The 25,740-nt window shown below is 43.7% G+C and overlaps 2 protein-coding genes across 2 annotated transcripts in view; one reads left to right on the top strand and one right to left on the bottom strand.

The window, feature by feature from the left end:
- The window catches only part of TRIP12 (thyroid hormone receptor interactor 12), an 86,575-nt gene extending 75,744 nt beyond the window's left edge, over window positions 1-10,831 (bottom strand). The window contains exon 1 of the mRNA XM_081956358.1: window positions 10,682-10,831. The gene's annotated coding sequence lies outside the window, so the exon portion shown is untranslated. The remainder of the gene's footprint in view (window positions 1-10,681) is intronic.
- A 188-nt stretch (window positions 10,832-11,019) lies between these two features.
- FBXO36 (F-box protein 36) overlaps window positions 11,020-25,740 on the top strand; it is a 31,608-nt gene continuing 16,887 nt past the window's right edge. Inside the window, exon 1 of the mRNA XM_081956357.1 lies at window positions 11,020-11,421. Within this exon, the coding sequence (XP_081812483.1) occupies window positions 11,326-11,421 (96 nt within the window). The 5' untranslated portion in view covers window positions 11,020-11,325. The remainder of the gene's footprint in view (window positions 11,422-25,740) is intronic.

Genomic DNA, 25,740 nt, shown 5'->3' with positions numbered 1-25,740 from the left:
AATTTACAATGCATAAGCCCACTCCATTAATGTACTATGTACAGGTAATCGTCAACTTATGACAATTAGGACACAATTTATGATGTTAGCATAAATCTGTTAGCACTGACTGTTATGTGAGTTGCACCCAATTTTATAACCTTTTTTGGTTATTAAGCAAATCACTGCAGTTAAGTTAATCATGAAGTTATTAAGCGAATATAGCTTCCTCCATTAACTGCAACTGCAATACACACTGGTTGCCAAGCACCCAACATCTCATCACATGACCATAAAGAATGTTACAATGATTGTAAATGTGAGGACCAGTTGTAAATCACTTTTTTCAGTGACACTGTAAGTTTGAATATGTCATAAACAAATGGTTAGAAGGAGAGGACTAACTGTACTACATCCCTCTTCACAACTGCAGAATATTTATTATGTGCTTTAAAATATTTGTAATTACTACAAAAGTGTGAAAAATCTATCCTTAAGAAAAAGATTATTTTTTAATTAGAAAAACATTCTAATCTGCAAATAAAGCCCAAATCTATTCGGTGGAACATTACAGAAGTGCTTCAATAATGGCTCAGTACAGTACATGATTTCAAAACACTTCTAGGCATACAACAATGGACTTTCCCTAGTATATCACTAACTCTTCCATCAGCAACATTTCCCTTTAAACAGCATAGAACATGATTTCCCAGAGTTTCCAGAAAATATACACTTTTTACCTATGACTCCAAACATTATGCCCATGGGCGACAATGTCTTGCCAACACTTGCACCCTATCCTACCCTCAGATTTTGAAATATTTCAATTTAGAATGAGATTAAAGAAAAAATTGTTGATCAAAACACTACCCTCCATTATTATCTCTATTTACAATTATCTTGAATTCCATATAAGCCCCATAACTATTCTTGTAGATAAAATAATAAGTGCTGGTGGCTCAGGATTTTGTTTGGTTATTAAATGGAAAGAATTGAGTGATAGAGACTCAGCCAACATAAGGATAGGAAATGGTAGCTAGCCAGCATAAAGATTGCTGACATTATTATGAAAATAATTTATTTTATTATGCTAAATAAGCCATAATGGTAAAGCATTCAAAAAACAAGAGATTTTTTTAAATGCTTAGGTTTTCTTAACTGCATTTAAAACTTCTTCAGTACACAGCTATCTGTAATTTTTTTAATAGCCTATCCTGTATAAATGTCTTAAGTTTTTCCACATAGTTTATATATTACTGAACTTTAAACTCTCAAATATGGTTTTTAAAAATATACTTTTTTCCCTTTTCCTTTGTTGGACACCAAAAGCTGCTTGCTGTTTCAGGGGCTCATCTAAATGAGCACATTTTATATGGAGGGAATCAAATGTGCTAATCAACATAAAGTTCACTCATTCAGAACAAGGAACATCTTTGTACATATTTTCCCCTTCAGCTTATATATGCATATGCATTGCAATCAGAATAGTATGCATATCATTTATGCGCATGTACAATAATTTCAACTATTTTATTTTAGATCACAGCCATTTAAATAAGGTAGATTCTAGCACAGACAATTTTATATCAAGATCCATGTAGCTCATGTTTCAGAATTTAATCAAATGCACACACTAAATTGGCAAGCTTTCAGAGGGCATAAGGTATTTCATTTGGGAAAAGTTATTTCAAGGGATTAGCTCTGTCTGGGTTTTCCTTCCATTCTCAACAATCAAGATACAGAAGAATAAGATTTATAGTATAAAGTGCAATATGAAGTTACTACCAATATGTCTCAGAGGTTTTAGGAGGTATCAGGATACTATCATGTTTTCTAAATGAGTAGATTAATACTTTAATCAGATCTTTTGGAAACACAAGGTATTTAAGAGAATAGGCATGCATGCCTATCCCTATGTTATTCTCAGTCCTGAACTAAATTTGAAGAAAATCTGAATGAAGATTCAGTTATAATTATTATATGAACAATATATATTACAAAAAATACATTTAGGAAAAAGTAGTAAAATACACATTTTCTAAATTGTAACTTCAACTAAACATTTCAAATTTTAATTGAATTATGTTTTCAACTTTTGTTCCTCTGGTTTTAATTTGTTAATAATAATGTTATAATTATGTGTGTGTGTTCCCTCTTGAACCATTTCCAAAAACAGGTTGGGGATTTTTTTATGATATTGTTTTTCTTCTTTGGGTGCTTTTCAGCATATTATTTAAATCAAGGGTCATTTCAGGTTCCCAGATAAATGAAGCTCTTTCATCTCCCTGCTGTGGCTCCCTCTGGGCTGGAAGAAGAAGAAGCACCCCCGAGATATGGTCGCCCTTACCTTCTCAAGCCAGGTGAGAAGTCACTGGGGGGGAGGGGGAGGGATAGGGCCAGACAGTGGTGAGTTCAGATGACAGGGAGCCACAGCAGGGGGACATAAGAGCCCATACAAAACCAAGCATTACCAAAGAACAATTCTGTCAAGAAGGTACCACAAATGGTACATTAGTCTTCATTGATAAAAAGCATACTTTATCATAAAATTCACACAGGTGTCAACAAATTTACCATTTAGTGGAAGGCAGCCCAAACAAAAGCAAAAACAGTGCCTATGATTATTAATCAATAGCTGAAATTAGCAAACCAGTACTGGAAATAGATACTGATCTGATAAAACAGAGAATTTAATCTCTGGAAGAAAAAAAAGCTTTAAACAATGAAATTCTATTTTGTTTTTATCCCTGAATATAGTGAATATTATTGAATATTCAAGACTGAAAGAACAGTACTATAATTTAACAATTGATATTTTTCTCCATTCTCCTTATACAAGTCATAAAAATGGTATAGTACACATATCAGGTCAGATAAACATACATATTTATATCTCATGTGTCCAACTGTTTCCAAAACTATGCTTATTTCATTCTTAATTATTAGAGTATCTATTAGCATGCCTTTTCTATAGCAGCACCTGCCTTACAGAACAGCATCCAATGGGATATCTGGATGACCCTAACCCTGTCATCAAGGTATGGCTGTTTCCCCAAGTATTTAGGTTATGAAATTAGGGAAGTTCTGCTGCCCATGTGATTTTCTGTGATTGCAGTTATATCCAACAGTGCCCAAGGTTAAAATACTATATCGTGTTTTGATTCTTATATGCCCCCCCCCAGATTCACTGTTGTGAGAAGGATGGCCATATAAATTAAAATAAAACAAACACTATTTCTAATTATTTTTGGCAATAGCTGCTTCATAAGAGGCAGACAAACAGGCAGGTATCAGAAAGTGTTTCAAGAGTTCTTTCACCATTTAGTAGATTGCTTGACATTAGTGTAATCAAATGCCACAACTCATATGTCTACAAACTGTGTGTAGGTGAAACCAGAATTCCCAATATTGGACAGCTGGTAATTAAGACTAAAAATGATAATACCAATAACCTTGGTTAGGCTTGAACTGTTAAATTTTACCAGACCCAGACTGTGAATCAAACTGCAGATTAACTTATATAAATAACATACTACACTTGTATGCCACTCAATTTCAAAGACTCATATCAATTAAAATCAATTACATTTTATAAATATTTACTTAATAAATGTATAAATTACAGCATGGTATTCTCCAATTTCAATAGAAATAGTGAAATTCTGTATCTGAGAAGAGGGCTGGGGAATTCACTTTTATCTACCTCATTTAAGGATGTGTCTTTCTTGTTTACAACATTCTCTAGAGATCCAAAGTTCTATTCTTTCCAAATTTAAATTATATGGCTTAGTTTCCAGTACCTTTATCTTTGGATACATATGTTCAGAAGGAAGTTTGAGAATAAACAATTTTCATAATATGACTAATCAAACTACTTGTCATGTAGTCAAAGTATATATTATATATATTATTAATATACTACAAGAAAACCAAAATATGAACTCTGCATTCTTCCATATAGCTCTCCTCCATAAAATGATTATGAAAGTCACTATTAGGTTTTTACATGGATGGATTCATGTGTTCTGATGTTCTAAATGGCATATTAACAAGCTCATCTGTAAAGATCAAGTTCTTCCGTTCAGTCCAGTGTCTATCTTCTGTATTACTTCATAACTGATTCAGCATCTGTGATACAATTTCATACTAGCTAGCAGGTTAGATATCTAACAATGGACAAAAGATTCAAATCTCCAGTCTGCTGCAATAGTCTGTAAATGTTGATTTTAGTAGTCAGCATATGTGTTTTTTAATTTCAAACCAGAATGCCATAATCTAGAAACCCCATTTAAAATGGTCCAAATCCATCTTTTCTAAACAGAAAGGTCCCCTTTCTTTCATCTTTTTCTCACTCATATTTTCTGCTCCTTTCTCCGCTAGCCTATCAGAGTCTGTCTTTTCACTGACTGGCAGAGATGTTTTGCTTGTTTTCTGCTTTCCAACTCCTTGCAAAGCAGATAAATTTTTGTGGTAAGGCAGCCAGATCCAGTCTTTCTCTTCAACCCTCTCTTTCATTCCTCCTCCTTGCCCAATCGTTGTTCTACACTGCCAAGAAGCACTGTTGAGGATTCCAAAAAGGCCCTGATAATAGTATAAGAGACTTTTAAGTGCCAACTGTGCAAGCCCACTGTTGTTTGGACAAGGTGCCATGCCATCACCAACATACCAATCCTCTTCTGGAAGTGTTTCCTAGGATATTCAGTCTGCATATTTATCCAGTACTAAATACTCTCACATCGCTGCAGTAGCCTCTGCTTCTCCCAAGTATTATTTTAAACCATAGAAAATAACCTGGAGAACCACATGTATACCCATAGGCCACAATTCTAAATTTTCTATATTAAAATAGAACACCAAGCATCATTTCTGATGAAATGTTAAATCATAGCTATGTCATCACATACACTAAGTATTGACATTCAATCAATGTGAAGTCACTGCAAAAGTGTAGACAAAGTATAGAAACAAGGTGGATGACCTTGGAAAACTAGGGGAGGAGATGCTGCCTAGCAAACAATCAGACAAGAGAGGAAAGAACCTTCAGTGCCTCAGAGAAAGAAACTTAGGAAGGACCTGTCTCAATTGATCTAACATTTAAAAGTGTAGTCAGAAATGTGTGCCTTCATATTTGTCAGACTGTTAATTTACTCTTACATGAAAGTAGAATTAGTTCATTGAATCCACTTTATAATTTATGCCAAAGTTTCTTACCTAGTTATAGACTTCAATGGCTCATCAGTAATACACTTATATATGAGTCCCCTCTCCAAAGAACTCAACGAGAGAGGAAAACAAAGTGGCTGCTCAAGGATGCTACAAGAATAGGAGCCCACCATATCAAACAGTATTTCTAGAGGCTAGGACTGAAACAGCCTATGAAAATGTTGCCCTTAAAAGGCAAAATAAAATAAAAAGTTTTACTTTAGTTATAAATTTTAATTTGAATAGAACTGAATTTCTGATAATTCATGAACAAATCATGTGCAATTTTCTTGGAAACAATATGGAAGTTGTTTGCAACTGCCCTCTTCTGGGATGGCTTTTTTTTAAACTTCTCAGGCTCTAGTTCCTGGTGGCCTCCCAACAATATATTAACCTGATCTAATGCAGTTTCATTTTCTGAAATCCGACAAAAATAGCTAGATATTTTACTCTTGGTGTTTTTGAGATACTGTTCTATTAATTCTCACTCAGACTTACTCTTCTGGCAATAAAAATTATTTTAGCAACACAATTTCAAATTTTATGTGTGCACACATACATAAATACAATACAATACAATACAATAGTAGAGTTGGAAGGGACCTTGGAGGTCTTCTAGTCCAACCCCCTGCCTAGGCAGGAAACCCTATACCGTTTCAGACAAATAGCTATCCAACATCTTCTTAAAGACTTCCAGTGTTGGGGCATTCACAACTTCTGGAGGCAAGCTGTTCCACTGATTAATTGTTCTCACTGTCAGGAAATTTCTCCTCAGTTCTAAGTTGCTTCTCTCCTTGATTAGTTTCCACCCATTGCTTCTTGTTCTACCCTCAGGTGCTTTGGAGAATAGTTTGACTCCCTCTTCTTTGTGGCAACCTCTGAGATATTGGAATAATGCTATCATGTCTCCCCTAGTCCTTCTTTCTCTTAAGCTAAACATACGCAGTTCCTGCAAACGTTCTTCATATGTTTTAGTCTCCAGTCCCCTAATCATCTTTGTTGCTCTTCTCTGCACTCTTTCTAGAGTCTCCACATCTTTTTTACATCGTGGCGACCAGAACTGAATGCAGTATTCCAAGTGTGGCCTTACCAAGGCATTATAAAGTGGTATTAACACTTCACGTGATCTTGATTCTATCCCTCTGTTGATGCAGCCTAGAACTGTGTTGGCTTTTTTGGCAGCTGCTGCACACTGCTGGCTCATATTTAAATGGTTGTCCACTAGGACTCCAAGATCCCTTGTTAAATAAAACTACTTGGGAAACATGAGCCTGAGGAGACCCAGATTCTTTGAGTTTGTAGGATTTAATATTAAGAAATTAAGAGATTTAGAAGTATTAATATGATGTATTTAAATATATGGCTATCTGCATTATATTAACAATATTGAAGAAGTTTTAAATTAAGTCTAAATTGGCTTAGGCTAACTTTCTCCAATCTCACATATTCCAGTTGTGCTGGGACTGCAGCCTCAGAATTTCTAACCAACAATTTCTATGATGATTCTAGGAACTATAGTCACAACACATATAAAAGCCACCAGGTCAAGGAAAAGCAGTTTAGACATATCTACTACACAACTATTTTGGGAGTTGTTGTTTTTACTGCAAAAACAGGAATAAAAGAAATAAGAATTCCTGGCAGCAATGGTTTGGAAAGGACACCTCAAAGCATCTAATATTACCTAATATCAACCATTTCACTCATAGAATTATTATATCAAAATTTCAAAGGAAGCAGAAATGACAAGTTTACCTGACCTGGAAAATGCATTACGCACAATATAGCTAAAACTTTGAATACAGTTGAAAATATTGTAATGCAGGAAAATACAATCTCAGGATGATATTATTACATTTTTCTATTATGTAGGATGTTCTTACTGTCAGAGCCCAAGTGCCCATAACTTTACATTATTCATTAAAAATTTTCAGCATCTCCATTTTAATAATTCCTTCAGTCAGACATTTTCAAATCAATTGAATGCTAAGCTAAATAGTTTCAGTTAACTGAAGAAACTGCAGGATTTGATTATTAGAATGTCTATTTCATTTATATTTTTGAATGTAAGGGCATTAGTAGAAGTTATTTATTTCAGAGTATTCTATTATTTCAAGTATAAAGAAAAAGAGAAATTACAGATGTATATAAGTAACCTGTTTACACTGCATTCTTTTCCCCTGATACAATCTGATGTGTTCAGTTCCTAGGTGCCAGCATCATATCCATAAAGCAGGATAACAAAGCCTCCAACGTATTTCCATATATTCAACTTCAGAATCTACTATACTAAACTCATTTGATACTAGGAATACACATATAATTCAATGCATGTGTAATAAAATGTTACTAATTCTTTCTATTTTTCAACTATCCTGTATCTACACTGTTTTATTAGGCTTCACCTTTCTTATCTTCAGCTTTTCGACCATATCAGCATTCCCAGTGCTTTGCTCATATCATACATTTTTCTTTATATTTCTTATTTGATTAGTGAATGCATTTCCTGTACTTGGGAAGAGCTAGCCAGTCAACAGAGGTATAGGCTTCTGCCTAGGTACTATTCTTACTCCTGGCATATATATTTCCTACTGGTTTTTTAGGGGACTTAATTTTATAAGACACTGGGGTTTTAAACTTTGTATATTTTAAATTATTTATTTAGCAATTACAGTTCTGTCTATTTTATCCTCCTCTTATTTATGTATTTATCCATTTAATAATTTTTAATTGTTATTATGTATGATGTTTTTGATATGGACTGTACACCACCCCGAGTCCCTTTTGGGAGAGGGGGCGGTCTAGAAGTGCTAATTAAATTAAATTAAATTAAATTACTCAGTATAGCCTCCATCCAATCTGTTTATCTGACAACAATATAGAGGAAAAGAATGTCAGCATGGGACATCTTCCACTCCCCCCAAAAGTACAGGAAATTTTCAAACATAATTAGTAAAATAGCACCTGTTAGTACAAGGCTACTGTATACTAAGTGGTTAGGACAAAGACCACATTTAATACCTCAAACACACACTCCCTTTTATCTTTTTAAAGATTCTAATGCTTTTCTTTAAACTGTTTGATGCAAGTGTGTTTATTTTAAAACATTTAAGAGCAGAAGGTTACAGCCTAAACCTAATCAGAAACATCAATTTTAATATTCTCAAATACATAAAATGCCAGCCCTAGTGTTTAGTAAGAATGACATCAATTTAACATTAAGTGGAAGGTTGTTAACCAATGAATTGAATGTGTACAAAATAATTCTAACACTATTCAAGTTTATTAATAACTTGAACATAAATTTATATTGATATATTGAATGCAATTTATGAAAATTAATAATTGATACTTAAAATTTCACAAGTTTTGAAATGCATTTTTGCTGGACAATAAAACTTCATCCCCTTCCAACATTTCTGTTAAGGTGCAGGCAAACTGTAAACATGTCATCAGTTGGTGAAGACTGGTAAAGAAAATAATTCCTTATTTATGGAATACAGGATCAGGCAAAACAAAGAACAAAATATCTTATTTATTTTATAACCTTTCACAGATCGAATACCCAGTCTTGTAATAAAGCCCTTATAAAATAAGGTAAGACTTGGTCCAAAAGAGTAATGAGATGTGGCTTTAAAGCTGTATCAATTCAATGCTTAGATTAATTAACTGAGCTAATAATGAAAAGCTTAAAAGGAGAATTCCCCGTTAAATTATTAGATCAGGGCTACACTGACAAAGCAATCCTGAAATTAAGTCTAACAAATTCTAGAAATATTTCTGAAATGCGTTCCAGACACTGAACACATTTACTGTAGTCCAATGCCAAGCTCTCATTGCTTTTCTCGGTAAATGCGACATAGTCAGGCCTAGTATGTAGGCCTCTCTAATACAGACAGAAAGAACCTTTGTTCCATACATCGAGGTTTCTTTCTAAAACCTTTTGAACAAAACTTTCCACTCTCCCCGCCTTAATGTTTTCTTGTTCCTAATGTAAACTTTTTCAAATTCCTGATGTCTTTTAAGCCCACTAGGAAGGACATCAACCCCCCTCCACCTCCACCGCGACAGGACTGCCCATTAGAAGAAAGGAACAATAAAAGTTGTACAAGCAGGCAGCTCGGCCTGCAAGGCTGGCAAACGCCTCGAGATCAGTTTGAATGTTAACCCGGTACTAGTCGGCAGAAGCTCAAGTTGTCGTGCGGGTAGGAAAGGGGGGGGGGGGACAGAGAGAATGTGAATATCTAAATACGACGCGTTATGCAAACAAACCACAAGCTAGGCTAGTTTCTTCTCGAATATACCAGTAACACAAACCAGCTCTAAAATTACAGGGTGAAAATAATCTGCTCCAGTATTAGGATTCAACACCTAAGGGAATCTATTAACGATCATTCTTTTCTCCCCCCCCCCTCTCCCACCTTCCCCCACACACACATACACAACTACACAATATGATTTCCCCCGTTTTCGGCCCCAAAAGCCAGGTCAGCATTAAGGCAACTGATAATTTAGCTTTTCTTTCCTTTTTTCTTTTTTAAAAAGTGTAATCGTCTGGTTGGGAAGGATTCCCCCCCCCCCTTGCTTCTCCTAAGTGTATTCAAGGGGCCCCAATAACAGCATCCAAGAAAAAAATAAATAAGAGACGGGGGGGCGGGGGGGGGAGGGAGGAGATAGTGATTAGCTGAGGACCTGAGGAGAAACGAGGCAGAGCGAAATGCAAATCGGATTCAGGATAAACATTAAAGCTGTCCTTTTGTATCTAAACAGCCGCACAAAACCATAAAGACAAATCTTTACTTGCGGGGGGAGGGGAGGGATATGGGGGAGAGCAAAGTAAAGAGGAAAGGGGTTAGGATAGGCCCAAACCGCAGAAAGGAGCCCGAGTCAGTTTTCGGTACTGTTGGAAAAGGGGCCTATTAATTGGGACTTCAAATTCACCCTTTTAAATAACATCAGAGGTAACAGAAGAAAGACAGGAAAAGAAAGGAAGGGAAGGGCTGAATCACGATAAGCTTCACCCTACCGCTTGGCCATTTTAGCAGCTCAATTTCTGCCACCCTGGCTTCCTTTTCGTCACTTCTTTGATTTGGGGAGGGGAGGGAAGCGGGGGAAGGGACGGGACACCTTGACCCTGGGAGTTTTCCCCACCTCGATCTAAAAAGCACCTTCTTTCTGGCCGATTACTTCCTCATACCTGCGTAAGGCCTCGACCCGTGAGACAGCCAACTAGTCCTCTGCCCTTCTTTCCTTCCCCCTCCCCGGCCCAGGATATCCCTCGCCACAAGCCTCCTCTGTCAGGCTCCGCAAAACAGTCCCTTCCTCCCCCCCCCCACCCATCCCCCACTTCGGCCCTCAGGAAAAAGCAGGCAAGAAGGGACCTTCCATTCCCCCCCCACACACACACACACATAAAAAAGCGTAGCCGAGAAAAATAAGTCGCCGCGGCCGCCGCCGCCCGTGTTGTCTTCTCCCCACTCCTCCCTCCTTCGCACAGTACCTAGTTTGTCCCGACGCGGCCTCCGCAAAAGCGCTCCGTGCCTCCCCGGTAGCCCTGGCTCCTTTTCTGTCCTGCCCGGCGCCTCTTCCCTTCAATTATCAGCTGAAGCCGCAGCACCGATCAGTGCGCCGTCTGCCTCCGCTACCGTACCCCTCCAGCGGCGTAGGGGGAGCCCGGGGACTACTTCACCCCCAAAGGGGCCCGAGGGGCCCCTCTGTCCCCCCCTCGCCAGCAGCGGGTGTCCTCCTCCTCCCTGCCTCAGCGCTCCCTGCCGCGGAGCCGGCAGCCCCCCTCCTTTCTCTTAAAGATCGGCAGCAGTTCTATCCTTCCTGTCCCCCTCCGCTCGTCTCAGACGTTCCTTGGCTGGAAAAGAGGTATCCCTCCGCTGGGGTCGTCACCCCCGGGGTACGTGCAAGCGTTATCCCCTCAGGGTCGGCGACATCGCTCCCGTCCGCTCTTTCCTCTCCCCTCAACGGTGGCGATACCGAGGCCCCTCTTTCCTTCCTGGGGGTGATAAAAACCTCCGCCACTTCTATTCCTAAGAACTGGCCGTCTCCTTTAAGAGAGGGGGCTGGGCTTCCAGTGACCTTCCATTCGCCCGCCCCTTCCTGGTTGCCAGAGCGACTGGGAGCTGGCGTCCTAAAATGGCGTCCCTCCTGGACGATACTTTGTTCGAGACGCGCGGACAAGCCCCGGCGCCTAGCAAAGACTTCTACCAAATCATCGTTACTAGGAAGGATGTGAGTGTATATATTTTTTCCTCTCCTCCCCCCCCCCCCGCACTCCTTCTATCGGCCCTCAGAGATTTGTTTGGAATTTCTCTTGGAGGGTGGTGGAGACTAAGTATCGAGGAAGAAAGGATAGTGGACGGTGCCCCGACGAAGTGTCGATTACCCTTTATGCACGAGAATACGTTCCTTGCGGGCAAAATAAAAGAAGGAAAGCGGGGCAGGAGAGATATTCGCCGAGTGCTCATCTTTTTCCCGACAGTTCCTGATTCAGGGCTGGAATGTAAGTCGATTAATAAGGACGGATTGCAATGCTAATGCTAGCTCCGGCTAACAAAAAAAAAATGCCCAGGGGAAACTATAAGATGATTTCCGCGGATAGGGCCCTCAACTTCTAATAAGCTACAACACTTCTAAACCCCAGTCAGCATGTCGGCCATTGTCTGAAATTCTGAAAGTGATAGTAATAGCTGGAAAGCAACAATTGCCTTAAATTTGCCCTAATTTCTGATACTTATTAGCCTCAAATAACAGATATATTGAACATCTGTTCAATAGTTAAAGATATAATAAACCTTTTGTTAGAGTGGGTAATGGATAGGCACACAAAGGCTTAACGGTAACAACAGCTCTTTATTATAACACAAGTAAGAACAATCCAGCGAAGGTTGAGTCTGACAGCAGCCCTTTTATAGGGAGCTAGTTGTCAGACCCTTCGACCAATAGGATTAAACCTCTGTTCCCACCAACTACCACTGTAGTTGGTATAAGTATCTAACATCCCTCCCCTCTTAGATGGAACAATCCTACTGGTAACGTAGTCACGCAGGTAGGCGGGCTTTGGGGTAGCTCTGCCTGACCTGCACAGTTCAGTAGGAGGGGTTTCCTTGGACAGGTCAGACGGACCTGTTTGCTCCGCAGCTCCGCTTGGTGGAAGCTCCTGGAACCTTTCACAGGCCACAGCTGGAGCTTCTGAGCCGATTCGCTCGGAGCTCGCTGCAGGCCTGCAACAAAACCAGTTAAGTTTCCCGGTAACCTCGGGCTTGAGCTGACTATGGAAGTAGTGAGCGTTTGCTCCGTTTGGGTAGGGTTTTGGCTAATTCATGCAGGAGTTACCTCTGGTTGTCTAAGAGTGGAGTTGGAGAGGCGGCCACGGAGTTGGTCAATGTGCCTTCTCCAAAGACTTCATCCTGACTATTCCAGGATCCCCTACATGTAAAGCCTCTAATACTGCAATGCACAGTTTGGGTGGAACATCAACCCAGTCCTCCCACAGTAGACGGCCATTTACCACTGATAATTTTTTGCGTTTAGCAAAATACATTTTAAAATCAGCCCCAACAGGGCCCTTGGGTCACCCCCTCCACACCCAGTTCAAAATTTGCTTGATCGTGGAGTCCTTCGCAGAGTGACGGCAACGTCAGTGGACAAAACAGGTCCAGTCTCAAGGCAGTCAATGAAGAGGACTGGCGTCTCGGGTGTAGGGTCAGCAAAAAGTTCAGGCAGCGGGCAGCGGCTGAGAGCATCAGCGTGCCCCAAAGTGGAGCCAGGTCGGTGGATAAGGTTGTAGGAGTAGGCCAGTGGTGGGTTTCAAATTTTTTTGGAACCTACTCTCTGGGTGTGGCCTCCTTTGTGGGAGTGGCTTGCCGGCCATGTGACCTGGTGGGAGTGGCTTGCCAACCATGTGACTGGGTAGGAGTGGCTTGCTGACCATGTGACCGGGTGGGAGTGGCTTGGCAGTCATGTGACCAGGTCGGCATGGCTAACTTGGAAAATTGGGTGAAACTCACTTAACGACGCTCTTGCTTAGCAACCAAAATTTTGGGCTCATTTGTGGTCATAAGTTCTCTTTCTTTTTCTTTCTTTCATCTCTCTCTCCCACTTTCTTTCTTTTTTTCTTTTTCTTTCTTTCTCTCTCTCTCTCTCTCTCTGGCTCTTTGTCTCTCTCTCCCTCCCTCCCTCTCTGTCTCCCTCTGTCATTTTCTCTGTGTGTCTATCTGTCTGTCTCTCTCTCTGTATCTCTGTCTCTCTCTCCTCCCTCCCCCATCTCTGTCACTCTGTGAGTGTGTGTGTCTGTCTGTCTGTCTCTCACTCACTCTGTGTGTGTGTGTGTCTGTCTGTCTGTCTCTCCCTCTCTCTGTGTGTCTCTCCCCTCCCTTCCTCTCTCTCTGTCACTCTGTGTGTATATGTGGGTGTGTCTGTCTCTCACTCATTCACTTAATCACTCACTCTGTGTGTGTCTCTCTCTGTGTCTGTCTATCTTTCTCTCCCTCCCTCTCCCTCTCTGTCTCTCTCTGTCTGTCTGTGTGTGTGTGTGTGTGTCTGTCAGTCTCTCTCTGATTCCCTCCCTCACTCCCTCTCTCTGTCTCTCTCTGTTCCTCTCTCTGTCTGTCTGTCTGTCTGTCTCACTCACACACACACACACACACACACACACACACTGTGGTCACCTTGTTGAGTGTTCCAATCACATTTGAAACACTCAACAACTGGCCTGCATTTATGGTATTTTGCAGCATTCTGCAGTCATAGGACCAAAATATATGGTTAAAAGTACCTGGCAGCGGCGTTTTTCCTTGTGGGGCTCCTCAGAACATCCCAAGACTTTGGAGGGAAGCTTACAGCCCGGAGCAGGAGCAAAGCCCCTTTTCCAACTGGCCTTTCCTCGCTTGGAGGGCTTCGGAGGGAAGCTTCTGCAGAAGCCCGGGCGAGTGACAACAAGTTCCCACCGTTATGAAGTCTCGGAGGCTGTAATTTTCTGAGCTGTGCGCGCGCGCCTGTTTTCCAAGGCGTGGAGCAGCGGCGAGGTTCTGCGTGGCTGGCAATGACTCCGGAGGCCATCCGGGAAGACGAGGAACACGAGGGTGGACTCTGCCCCCCACTGATGGCCTCTGGAATCATCGCTGGCCGCGCAGAGCCTCGCCGCTGCTCCACGCCGTCTGGCTGTACTGGACGAAGAAAAAATCCGCCAACAGGAGTCGTTTTACTGTGGCAAATGCGGCAGCCTCGGCTTTTCCCCAGGACTGTTTTGCTTTTTTAGCCAGGAGACTATGTAGGGGCTCAGAAACTGTGGCTTTCTGTTTAAGAAAGACGCTGTACAAATTAAGGAGCCTGAGGAACGCCTGCAGCTCGGTTTGATTGCGAGGGCGTCCTGAAGTGCTTTAATTTTTTGCGTGGTTAGGTGAATCCCAGAGCTATCGATCAGGTACCCTAGGAATTCAACCCTTGGCACGTTAATTTGGCATTACTCTTTTTTGAGACGGAGGCCCTTGTCTCTAATTCTAGCCAAAACTGCTCGTACTCATTTTAAAAGTTGCGCCTCATTTGCAGCCGATACCAAGATGTTGTCGAAATAGGAGACGACTCCTGGAATCCCCTGCAAAAGCCGTTCCATGATGCTTTGGGACAGTCCAGGGACGATACTAATGCCAAATTGCAGGCAGTGACAGTTGAATGCACCCCTATGCATCACAATGATTTGGGCCTCCGCCATAGCGTCATCTACAGGCAATTGTTGGTATGCCTGCGCCATGTCCAATTTTGCGAAAAATTTTCCGGGGCCTAATGAATGGAGGAGGTGCTGTACAATGGGTACATGGTAGGCGCTTTGTTGTAGCGCTTTATGAATTGTGCATTTGTAGTCTGGGCAGATGCGGACTGACCCATCAGATTTGACAGGTGTCACTATAAGGGTCTCGTAGCATGCATGATCGACCAGCTCTAGGATTCCCTGGCCTACGAACTTGTCAATTTCCCTGACAATTTTGGGGTGGAGAGCAAAAGGCACTCTCCTTATTGGGGCTACGTTAGGGTCCAAATTAAATGAAATCGGGCTCCCCACATACTTACCCAGACTAGTGCCGAAACGTCCTCGAACTCCTTAAAGATGGCTTCAGCGCCGCCGTCTTTCAAGGCGTTGATACCGGTCACCTCTATGCCCAGGGCTTGGAACCAATCTAGCCCTAGGAGGCTCTGCAGGTTGCCACTGACCACTGTCACTGGGAGTTTCCCGTTGAACTGTTTGAAGTTCACCTGGAAGATGCCTTGGCCCACGATGGGGGCCCGGTTTCCCTGGTAATCGTGTAGGCGGATATCAGGGGTGCGAAGCTGCTGCTTCTTGAGGCTAGGGATAGCCTGTTTCAGGGTAGATCACGGAATGATGGTCAGTGATGACCCGGTGTCGATCTCCATCTCACATGGAGAGTCCTTGATGAGGACTGTGACCTTCAGGTTTTTTGGCCGCCTGCTGCGGACTTGTCTGATTGATGTGTGATGGGTGACTCTGTCGTCGCCCTCTGACACCATGGTGGCTTCTTCCAGGCCCCTTGTCTGGGCCTCGGTTGGCGGCTTGGTGCGCCTCTAGGCTTCCAGGCAGTGTCAGGGAATTTGCTCTGGCACACCTTTGCGATGTGCCCCTTTCGCTCGCAGCGCTGGTAGGTTGCATTGCAGAAACGGTAAGCCGATCTGGCATTATCTCCGCAGCTCGCACAAGGCGGGAGACGCTGTTTGAAAGTGCATGCCGGCTGGGCGTGGCTACTGCGCATGCGGCAGCTGACATCTTCTTCTCCTTCAGAACTCTCGGGCTCTGCAGCCTCGTGATGAACGCATGTGCTTTTTCACGCTTCTTGGGGCACGCTTTGGCGCTACAGAGTTTGTCTATTTGACAGCTGATTCTGACGCCCTAGCTTCATCCAAGGCAATCTGCAGAGTGAGGTTTGATTTTGCGAGCAACCTCCTTTGTAAATTAATGTCCTGAACGCCACATATTATGCTGTCCAGAATCACCTCGTCTAAATCTCTGAATTCGCAGTACGCTGCAGCCTTACGGAGCGCAGCAACACACTTGTTAATCGACTCGCCCTCCTTCTGATTCCTGATGCTGAATTCATGCCGGCAAACGTGCTTGCATGGCTTAGGTGCATAATGAGTCCTAAGCATCTGCTGGAGCACGGACTAGGCAACTGATTGGAGCGGGGTCGGCTCAGAGAGGTCTTTTGCCATCTCGAACACTTCCTGGCCACAGTACCCGAGGAACTTGTTCTTCTTGCGGCCTTCAGAAAGGCCCATGAGGTCGTTTGCCTCGAGGAAGCAGTCAAATCGTAGCATGTACGAGCCAGTGCTCGGTGACTGGATCATAGGGAGTCGGTGGGGCGTGCATGGCCATTTTGTGTTCTGAGGGTGTTTTGAGTTTACCGCTCAAAAATGGCTGCTCGAAGCAGCGCTGAGCTCCGGGCTGGATGTACTTGCTGGATCACTACGCTCTTTTCGGTTCGCCTAGTTGCCTTCCAATCCCATCCTCGTCGCCAGTGTTAGATTGTGCAATGGATAGGTACACACAGGCTTAACGGTAACAACTGCTCTTTATTATAAAACAACAAGAACAATCCAGTGAAGGGTGAGTCTGACAGCAGCCCTTTTATAGGGAGCTGTCAGACCCTTCAACCAATAGATTAAACCTCTGTTCCCGCCGGAACAGAGGACCTTGTTGGAAACCACTGTAGTTGGTATAAGTATCTAACACCTTTTTTCTAATTAAGTCCTTTGTAATTAGACTTATACACTTCAGCTTCTGCCTCTCTTTTATTTATATCTCACTTTCTCATTTTATTGATAAAATTCCTGTTTTGTTACATTCATCCCCTATTATAAGTGAGCAAGGAAAATCATTTGAAATTTTGAATATGATTGTTCAAGAACAGCTAGCTAGAGAAAGATAGGAGGCAATAGGTATACAATTTTGAAAAATAAATATTATAAATGCTTTAACTTTTCCACCTACAAAATTACATAAAAGCAAGATTCTTTGAAAGAGTGTTGTGTTTTATATTTTTTTATATTTATACTTTTTATTCCTAAATAAATAAGTAATATTTTTCAGTACAAGTGTTTTAGAAGCCATGTGCTAAACAAGTCAATGTTACCTGCTTTGGATTTTATTCAGCCCAATTAGTAGCAAGGGACTATATCTGTTACAATCTAAAATATCTGAAATGCATCGAAAATATCAGTATGTAGTAAATACAAGAACCTGAGCTGAATGTTTAAACAGATAAATTAGGGCAAGGATTCAGAAACGGGGTGATTAAGGTAAAATTTCCAGATTTCAATTAAGCTACTGCACCTGGCACAATTGTAGTTCCTTACAGTTGTCTTTAAGCAAATATAAAAATGTGTTTTTCTGGTAACTGAATTGTCACTTTAAAAGAATAGAAGATAGATTGCTTAAAAAGTAATTCATTCAACACTAGAACATATCTTAATGAGTTCCTAATAGAAAACCTGCTCTCAAATCCTTCTCTCCAATGAGGTGACAAGAGTGTTTCTAGGAGAGGTGAGCAAAGAATGCCAGGTGTGTACTTCAGGATTATTGGTTATCCTTAACATAGCAAGATACTGGTGGCAGATGATTAGTGACATCATTTCATACCATGGAAGCGATGGCAGTGGCAAACCACCCCTAAATTTAACAGTGAATAGACAATATAAAATTATTGATAATATAGTAATGGTTGATTGGCCTCTTAAGTCTGATGGCACTCAACATTTTATTGAGGAAGAGCGGAGTATCTTCTGGAATATTAATGAAGTTTACAAAATGGCTAGATTAAAACCTTTGCGATATCCAGTTGTTGAGGTTGCTATACAAAAAAGGAAAATTTGAAGCTGCAAAAACATATTACAATGGGAAAAATATGAGATGCTTCTACATGGGAGAGTTCATATAGTGAAAGACAAAATGAATTGACTATGCATTGAACTTTCTGGCATCATCGCATTGAAATTGACTGGAACTGGAAATTTTCAATCAAAATATCATACTGTTTATTACGAAAATATGAAAAACCAAGAATGACCATTATCTTACCTGAAGGGTCCTTTTCAGGGCGCTGCAACGGAGAGTCCAAAGAAGGGTTAAACACAGCCAATCTGCCCAGAACTGAATTGAAACTTTAAGCCACGCCTCTGGTGCCGACTCTCCTCAGATTTATTCAATGAAGACGTGGAACAGTTGCGCGCTGAAACTTCAACTGGAAGTCTAATATGGAACAAGTCAAAAATAGTCCAACAACAATAACAGAAACAACAAACAACACTGTGACTTCATAAACACCAGCGGAGAATAGACCCCAGGGCGGGGTGGACTCTCCGTTGCAGCGCCCTGAAAAGGACCCTTCAGGTAAGACAATGGTCATTTTCCAGGGCGCTGCTCTGGAGAGTCCAAAGAAGGGACATGCCCAAGCTAACTGTCACTAGGGCGGGAAGGCTCAGCCATCAGGGTCGCTCCGCTGGTATGGATGCCCTGAAGAACACGCCTCCCAAAGGCCCCTTCCGCCGATGCAAAACTGTCCAGTTTGTAATTTCGGACAAATGGAGACAGAGAAGTCCAGGTGGCCGCCTTGCAGATCTCTTCAATCGGTGCCTGTGTAGACCAGGCAGCTGTGGTGGCGGCGCTTCTAGTCGAATGTGCTGTGATATTGCGAGGCACAGGAACGGACTGTAAAACGTGGGCAAGCGCAATGCAGGCTCGCAGCCATCCGCCGATGGTAGATGAAGAGACCTTCTTGCCTTGAGAAGCTGGTTGAAAGGAGACGAATAGAGATTCGGATTTCCGAAAACTGGCCGTGCGCTTGATGTATCTGCGAATAGTCCTGCGCACATCCAGCATGTGCCAGCGCTTTTCCCTCGGGTGCCGAGGATGCGGACAAAAATCCGGAAGGACCACCTCCTGCGCCCGATGAAACCCGGAATTGACCTTCGGACTGAAGGAAGGGTCCAGCCTCAGGATTACTCTGTCGTTACGAATGAGACACAAGTCCTCTCTGACTGACAGGCAGCCAGTTCCGATATGCGACGAGCAGACGTGATAGCGACCAGAAAAACCGTCTTGAATGTGAGGTGTCTGAGACTGGCCGTCTTAATGGGCTCAAACGGGGGCCCGATGAGGGACCGCACACTACATTGAGATCCCAAGATGGGTATCTGTGGACCACTGGGGGTCTCAGGTTGGTCGCTCCCCTGAGGAAACTGCGGATGGTCGGATTCCGGCCAAGAGATGCGTAGCCCTCAACTGAGAGGATGGTTGACAGGGCTGCCGCCTGGCGCCTCAGGGTGTTAGGTGCCAGGCCCTTGTCCAAACCTTCCTGCAGGAAGTCCAGGATGACAGGAACCGAAGCAAGGGGCGCAGACGTACCATGAGCCGTGCACCAGCTGGCGAAGGATTTCCAAGTGGCGTCATAGATGCGCGTCGTGGACTGCCGTCGTGACGCTTGGATGGTGCCAATCACCTTGTCTGACAACTTGCCTCTGCTTAGGAGATCCCTCTCAAGTGCCAGACGGCCAGCTGCAGCCACTGGGGTTCTAGATGTTGAAGGGCCCCCTGGCTGAGAGAGATGTCCTGTGGAGGAATCCGCCACGGTGGTGTGATCGAAAGACTCACCAAGTCTGCAAACCAGGTTCTCCTGGGCCAGTACGGTGCTACCCGCAGCACCTCCGCCTCCTCTGCTAGGATCTTCCTGATGACTCTGGGAAGAAGAGGTAGCGGGGGAAAAGCGTAAAGCAGACCTTTTGGCCACGGGCCGTGCAGCACGTTGACTCCTTCCGCCCTCGGGTCGTGGAACCTTGTGAAGAACCGCGGAAGATGTGCGTTGGCCGCGGTGGCGAACAGGTCCACCAGCGGGAGGCCGAACCTCTGGGACAGTTGCTGGAACAGCAGCGGATGTAGACGCCACTCCGAGTGGTCGACTGTGGATCTGCTCAGCCAGTCCGCCTGGGTGTTGCTCGTGCCCGAGATGTGCTCCGCCTGAAGAGAAAGGAGATACCTCTCCGCCCATCGACCCAAGAGCTCCGCCTCCTTCATCAGGGATCTGGAGCGCGTTCCCCCGTCGATTGATGTGCGCCTTGGTGGCGACATTGTCTGTCATGATACGCACGTGGTGGCCCTGAACGGTGCTCTGGAAGCGCTTCAGCGCAAGCCTGACTGCCCTCAGCTCCAGCCAGTTGATGCTGTGAGCGGCTTCGGAAGGGGACCACCTGCCCTGTGCGAGCAGTTTGTGGCAGTGGGCCCCCCAACCGAACAGGCTGGCATCCGTTGTGATGGTGAGCCTGACTGGCTCCTTGAATGGCGACCCCTTTAACAGGGCCGGAGACAACCACCACTTTAGAGAGCGACGTACCTCTGCTGGAACTGGAATCAGTCTTGTTGAGCTGCTTTCGTTTGTTCTTTGATATGGAAGCAGGAGCCACTGAAGGGGACGGGAGTGAAGTCTCGCCCAAGGCACGATTGACAGGCAGGAGATCATCTTGCCGAGGAGCTGTGAGAGCTGAACCACCTTGACTAGACGTGACTGCTGCACCTGAACGACCATCTCCCGAAGGCTGGCCACCCTTTCCGGGGACAGGGATACTGTGCCCGAGGTGGTGTCGATGACGGCCCCTAGATGCTTCAGTCTGGTCGTGGGAACGAGATGACTTTTTTCCAGGTTGATGGTGAACCCGTGGTCCCGGAGGTAATGGAGGCCCGCGTAAGAGAACCTCAGGAACTTGCGGTGGGCTTTGCGGATAGGGATGTGGAGGTAGGCCTCTTTGAGGTCTATGGACGTTAGTATATCGCCTGGCCTGATGCCCCCAAGATGGACTGGAGGAACTGCATCTTGAACCTGCGATATGTCACGTGGTGATTGAACCTCTTTAGATCTAATATCCCCCTCCACTCTCCTGAGTTTTTGGGGACCAGAAACAGGATGGAGTAAAACCCTCTTCCTTCCTGGCCTGCTGGGACAGGTTCTATGGCCCTGATCTCCTTGAGGTGCCTTATCTCCTGTTCCATGAGGGATCTTTTGACTAACCCTGAGGGAACTGGACACCGGATGAAGTGGCGGGGAGGGGGGGACCAGAATTCTAAAGTGAGACCCATGCGGACCGTTTGAAGAACCCACTGGTCCGACGTGGTCTGCTCCCATTTGGCGTGGAACAACTGCAACCGCCCTCCTATGGGAGCTGACCTGTGATGGTCATTTATACCTCCTAAAGGGTCGGGAGCCGGAGCCCCCCCCCGAAATGGCCGCTTGGAGAAGGGCTGCTGGCGACCTCTGTCTCGAAAGGACTGACGGTCCTGAGACCGCTCACCCTGCTGGGGATACGCCCGATAGGGGGCGGAGCTGGTGGAGGGCTCATTGTTCCGAAAGGCCTCCCTCCTGTAAGAGCCAGGACCTTTACGATCAGGCTTTTTGGTGACTGATGGCATCACTTTCTTTTTGTCCTTGTTTTCCACAAGGACTGGATCAAGGACCTCACCAAACAGCTTGTCCCCTTTAAAGGGGGCAGTAACAAGCTTCCATTTGGAGCGCATATCCACATTCCAGTGCCTAAGCCACAGAAGGCGTCTGGAAGTAACATTAGACACTAGGGCACGCGAGGCAAACTTAGCAGCATTCAGAGTGGCATCAGCAGTGTACTCTGTGGCTGCCATGATTTTATTGATATCCTGCCTGACTAACGTCCTTGGCAGGTATCTTCCTCAACAACTGCCTCAGCCACAGGAGAGCCGCCCTGGAGAAAAAGGAGGCTGAAGCGGAGGACTTAATGGCCCATGCAGCTGCCTGATGGGTCTTGTGACAAGCAGTTTCGGTTCTCTTGTCCTCAGCCTTGAGCCCCTCCAACAGGTCAGGAGGGAGCACAGAAGAGGAGGTAAGAGCCGCTACAGGGGGATCGATAGGAGGGAGCTTGAGCAGCTCCTCCAGGCTGGCATCCACCGTATATAGCTTCTTGTCATGGCTGCTGGGGGTAGCCATGGTAGCTGGCTGCGCCCACTGTCTTTGAACTAAATTGAGGAACATCTTGGGTACAGGAACTATTTCCTGGACCGAAATGGGTTCCTCAAAGAGATCCCCAGATAGATCATCAGGGTCTACAACCACCTGAGCTGGGGGGGGGGTGGACCCCATGTGAGTTGAGATCTTAGCCTTATCTAAAATGGTTTTGAAATTATCCAAATTAAATAAGCCTGAAAAGGCCGGCTTTTTGGCGGGGCTTGCCTCATCCCCAGAGAATTCAGCTTCCTGCCTAGGAAGAAATTCCTCTTCCTCCTCCCAGTCTGACTCATCGGAGGCCACTGAAGAATGCAGGGACGGAGGTGGAAGGCTAGGAGCCATCTCTCTGGAATCCTCCTGGGGTTGCAAATGGTGGGTCTTGCGAGTGCGCTTGCCACCTTTTCGCATGCCTGCCTCAATGCCCTGGGAAATGGCCCTGTTAATTATTTCCTGCATTTCAGTGGATAGGTTAGGCCCTTGGGCCTCAATGGGGCGAACCCTTTGAGTGGGCCCGGGGATCGGCTGTTGAGGGGCTAAGGGCCCCATTGGAGCTGGTCCCTCCTCCATATCAGAGGGACAGGCAAAGAGATCAGCCTGATCAGCCATGGAATGGCCTGGAGAAGTTGCCATGGCCAAGGAATCCCCTTCTTCTTCACTATCAGAAATGGGGCCTCCCTGGGCTGGAGGAATTTCCCTGGAGGGCTCCCCAGGAGACACCGAAAGGGAAGATTGGGCCTGCTGTTGGGCTTTGGAAGACTGTTTTTCTAAGGCCTTCTGTCGCCTTAATGCATCTTTGTCTAGGCCTGAGCCCTGCTTGGGGCCATGCCTGGAGTAAGGCTTACTCCCTCTAATGGCCTCCCTGGCAGCTTTCCCGGCCTGTCTTACAGGGGCTCTGGAAGAGACACCCTCAGAAGTCTCAGGGACCTGATCTGCCATGGTAACAATCACTGGTTGGGGCAGTAGGGGGATGGGAAACCACCACTCACCACCTCCAGAAAGCCCACCGCAGCACGATGCTCCTGAGGAGACAGAGAAACTGCAAGGCCTGAAGTAGCTTGGAATTTCTTAGGCGCGAGCAGAATTCACTCCCAGCGCCTGCAGGAGAGTAAAGGAGGCGACCCAGCAGGCCACGATCCCACGCCGCTATCACTTGCTTGGATTGGGGCCCAGGTCGCCGGTCACACCGGGCAAGTCTGACTCCACGCGGCTCCTGCAAAGAGCCAGGCACCAGGCAGCTGCGGCAAAAAACTTTTAAAAGTAAAGCCGGAAGATTGCGCAATCCAAAATGGCGGCCGGAACTCACCGGAGCTTTGCACGCCAATTTTAAAGAGGGAAGAAGCCAAAATGGCTGCCCTGGAAGCCCACGCAGCAATTTGACTTGCTAGAAGCACAAATTGCAACTGAGGGCTTCCAGTGGGAATCGGCCCCCAGTAGGGGTGCCCCAACAGCGCTGGCATCGGCACTCCGACCCACACGCTTCCCCCAACAGCTGCCTGCGGCTTCTAGGAGCCAGAGCAAAGCCCCGGACTCCAGGAGAGCCGAAAGGGTGAGAAAAACCCAATTAAAAAGGGAAAAAAACAAACTTAAATTTAAACTCACCAGCCTGCTCTAAAAATCCTTAAATATACTGTTTTAAAAAATTATTCTTCCTCTGGAGAGTCCAAGGAATCAATCTTAGAACTGGAGAAAATCTTAAAGCGCGTCTACTGGATTGAAAAAATCTGAGGAGAGTCGGCACCAGAGGCGTGGCTTAAAGTTTCAATTCAGTTCTGGGCAGATTGGCTGTGTTTAACCCTTCTTTGGACTCTCCAGAGCAGCGCCCTGGAAAAGAAGCAGATTTTCTTTCATAACCAGGAAAGCTAAAACAAAGACTGTAACTGGGAACAATGAGCTCAATGATTCAATAGTATCAGTTATACTCCACAGGCAACCATTTATTGTGATGCTTATCCATGTTTATGCTCCAACTACTGATGCAGAAGAAGAGGGAGTTAATCTGAAGTTGACAAAATATGTAAGCAAGATGTGCTGCTTGTATTGGAGATTGGAATACCAAAGTTGGAAATATTACAAAGGAAAATGTAATTCAACTGTATGGCTTAAGAAAGTGAAATGAAGCAGATCAATTTACCAATTTTTGCCAATCCAGCCACTTCTTCATTGCTTACACTATATTTCAACAACCATATTAATATCTATATTCATGAATATCACCAGATGGTGTACACAGAAATAAAATTGACTATATTATTAGCACAAGGAACTGGAAGAGCTTATTATAACAGCGAAGACTATGGTTGACTATGGAACAGATCATAAACAACTCATATGCAAATTCGAAGTCAAACAAAAATGGAAGGAGAAAGCCAACCAGTTCCCCTGATATTATTCTGAGTGTATACCCATCATTTTTCAGAAGAATATCATAAAATAATAATTTTGCATTCTACGATTTTGCTCTCTGGCTAGGTTCACAAAAGACACCAATCAATGGTTCATTTAACCATTGCTGGGTTCTCATTAAATGCTGAATCTTATATCATGGTGATTTAAGATTCCCAAGTAAATCCAGTTAAGTGTAGTATATATCATTTAAAAAAAAGTTTAATTTTTTTTAAAAAAGGATCATCTTTTGAAAAATCTAAAGTTGCTTATTCTAAATGTTTACTTTTATCTAACTTTTTAAACATTTCTATATCTTTTCCAAGAAATATTGTGGGGAGAAACAGCATTTAATCTTTGAATTTCAGCAATTATTTTAATATTTTTGTAAATCAGAATAGGAAGGAAACATTCCTTATAAAAGGAATAATAAAAAAAAAAAATCATATCAGTATATGTGATATAGCTATTCTCTCAAGATTATAAAAACAATATTACTAGTATTAAATATGGCAAATTGATTAATGTGGTATTCACATATTTAATTTCATGGATAATATGAATAATCTGATAGTTTCTCAAATTTTATATCCAGAAAGGTCTGCCTATATTTTGTTGTTTGTTTTTGAAGTGAATAGATTAAGATTTCCTTTTTCCTTTTGTCGAAAACAGTTTTTCTGCTACTATTTTTTTAATTATGAAAAATTATATTTGATAACAAGCCAAGTAACTCCACTTCCAGTTCCTCAAAATTACTCTGTTTTGAAAGCATAGAAGAGGAAGTAAAGAGTGAAATTGCAATTCACCTTGCAGTCATTATTTAAAGTTTCATGGGGAAATGCTTATTTCCTCTCTAAGAATCAGAGGCAATGTGTATGTAGCCAGTATTTCATAACATGCTAAGATTTAGGTCTCTTAGTTTCTGTTTGCCAGGCATACTATTCACAGATTTTCTGCTTTGTTTTTTTTAAAAAAAAAATCTGATGTAGGTAATGAGTGATGCAATTAGATTCTTACTTCATTTCCTGGGGAAAGAAAAGTAAAGGAAGAAACAAAAATCATTTGCGGGAATTGGAAGTTGCTGTGTTGTAACAAAGCTGTCCATGTTTTTTAGCTTGAGAATATATTTGGATTGTTAAAG

The sequence above is a fragment of the Natrix helvetica genome (assembly GCF_964273705.1).
Source record: "Natrix helvetica genome assembly, chromosome: 5".
NCBI lineage: Eukaryota > Metazoa > Chordata > Lepidosauria > Squamata > Natricidae > Natrix > Natrix helvetica.
This window is presented reverse-complemented; position numbering and strand designations above follow the sequence as displayed.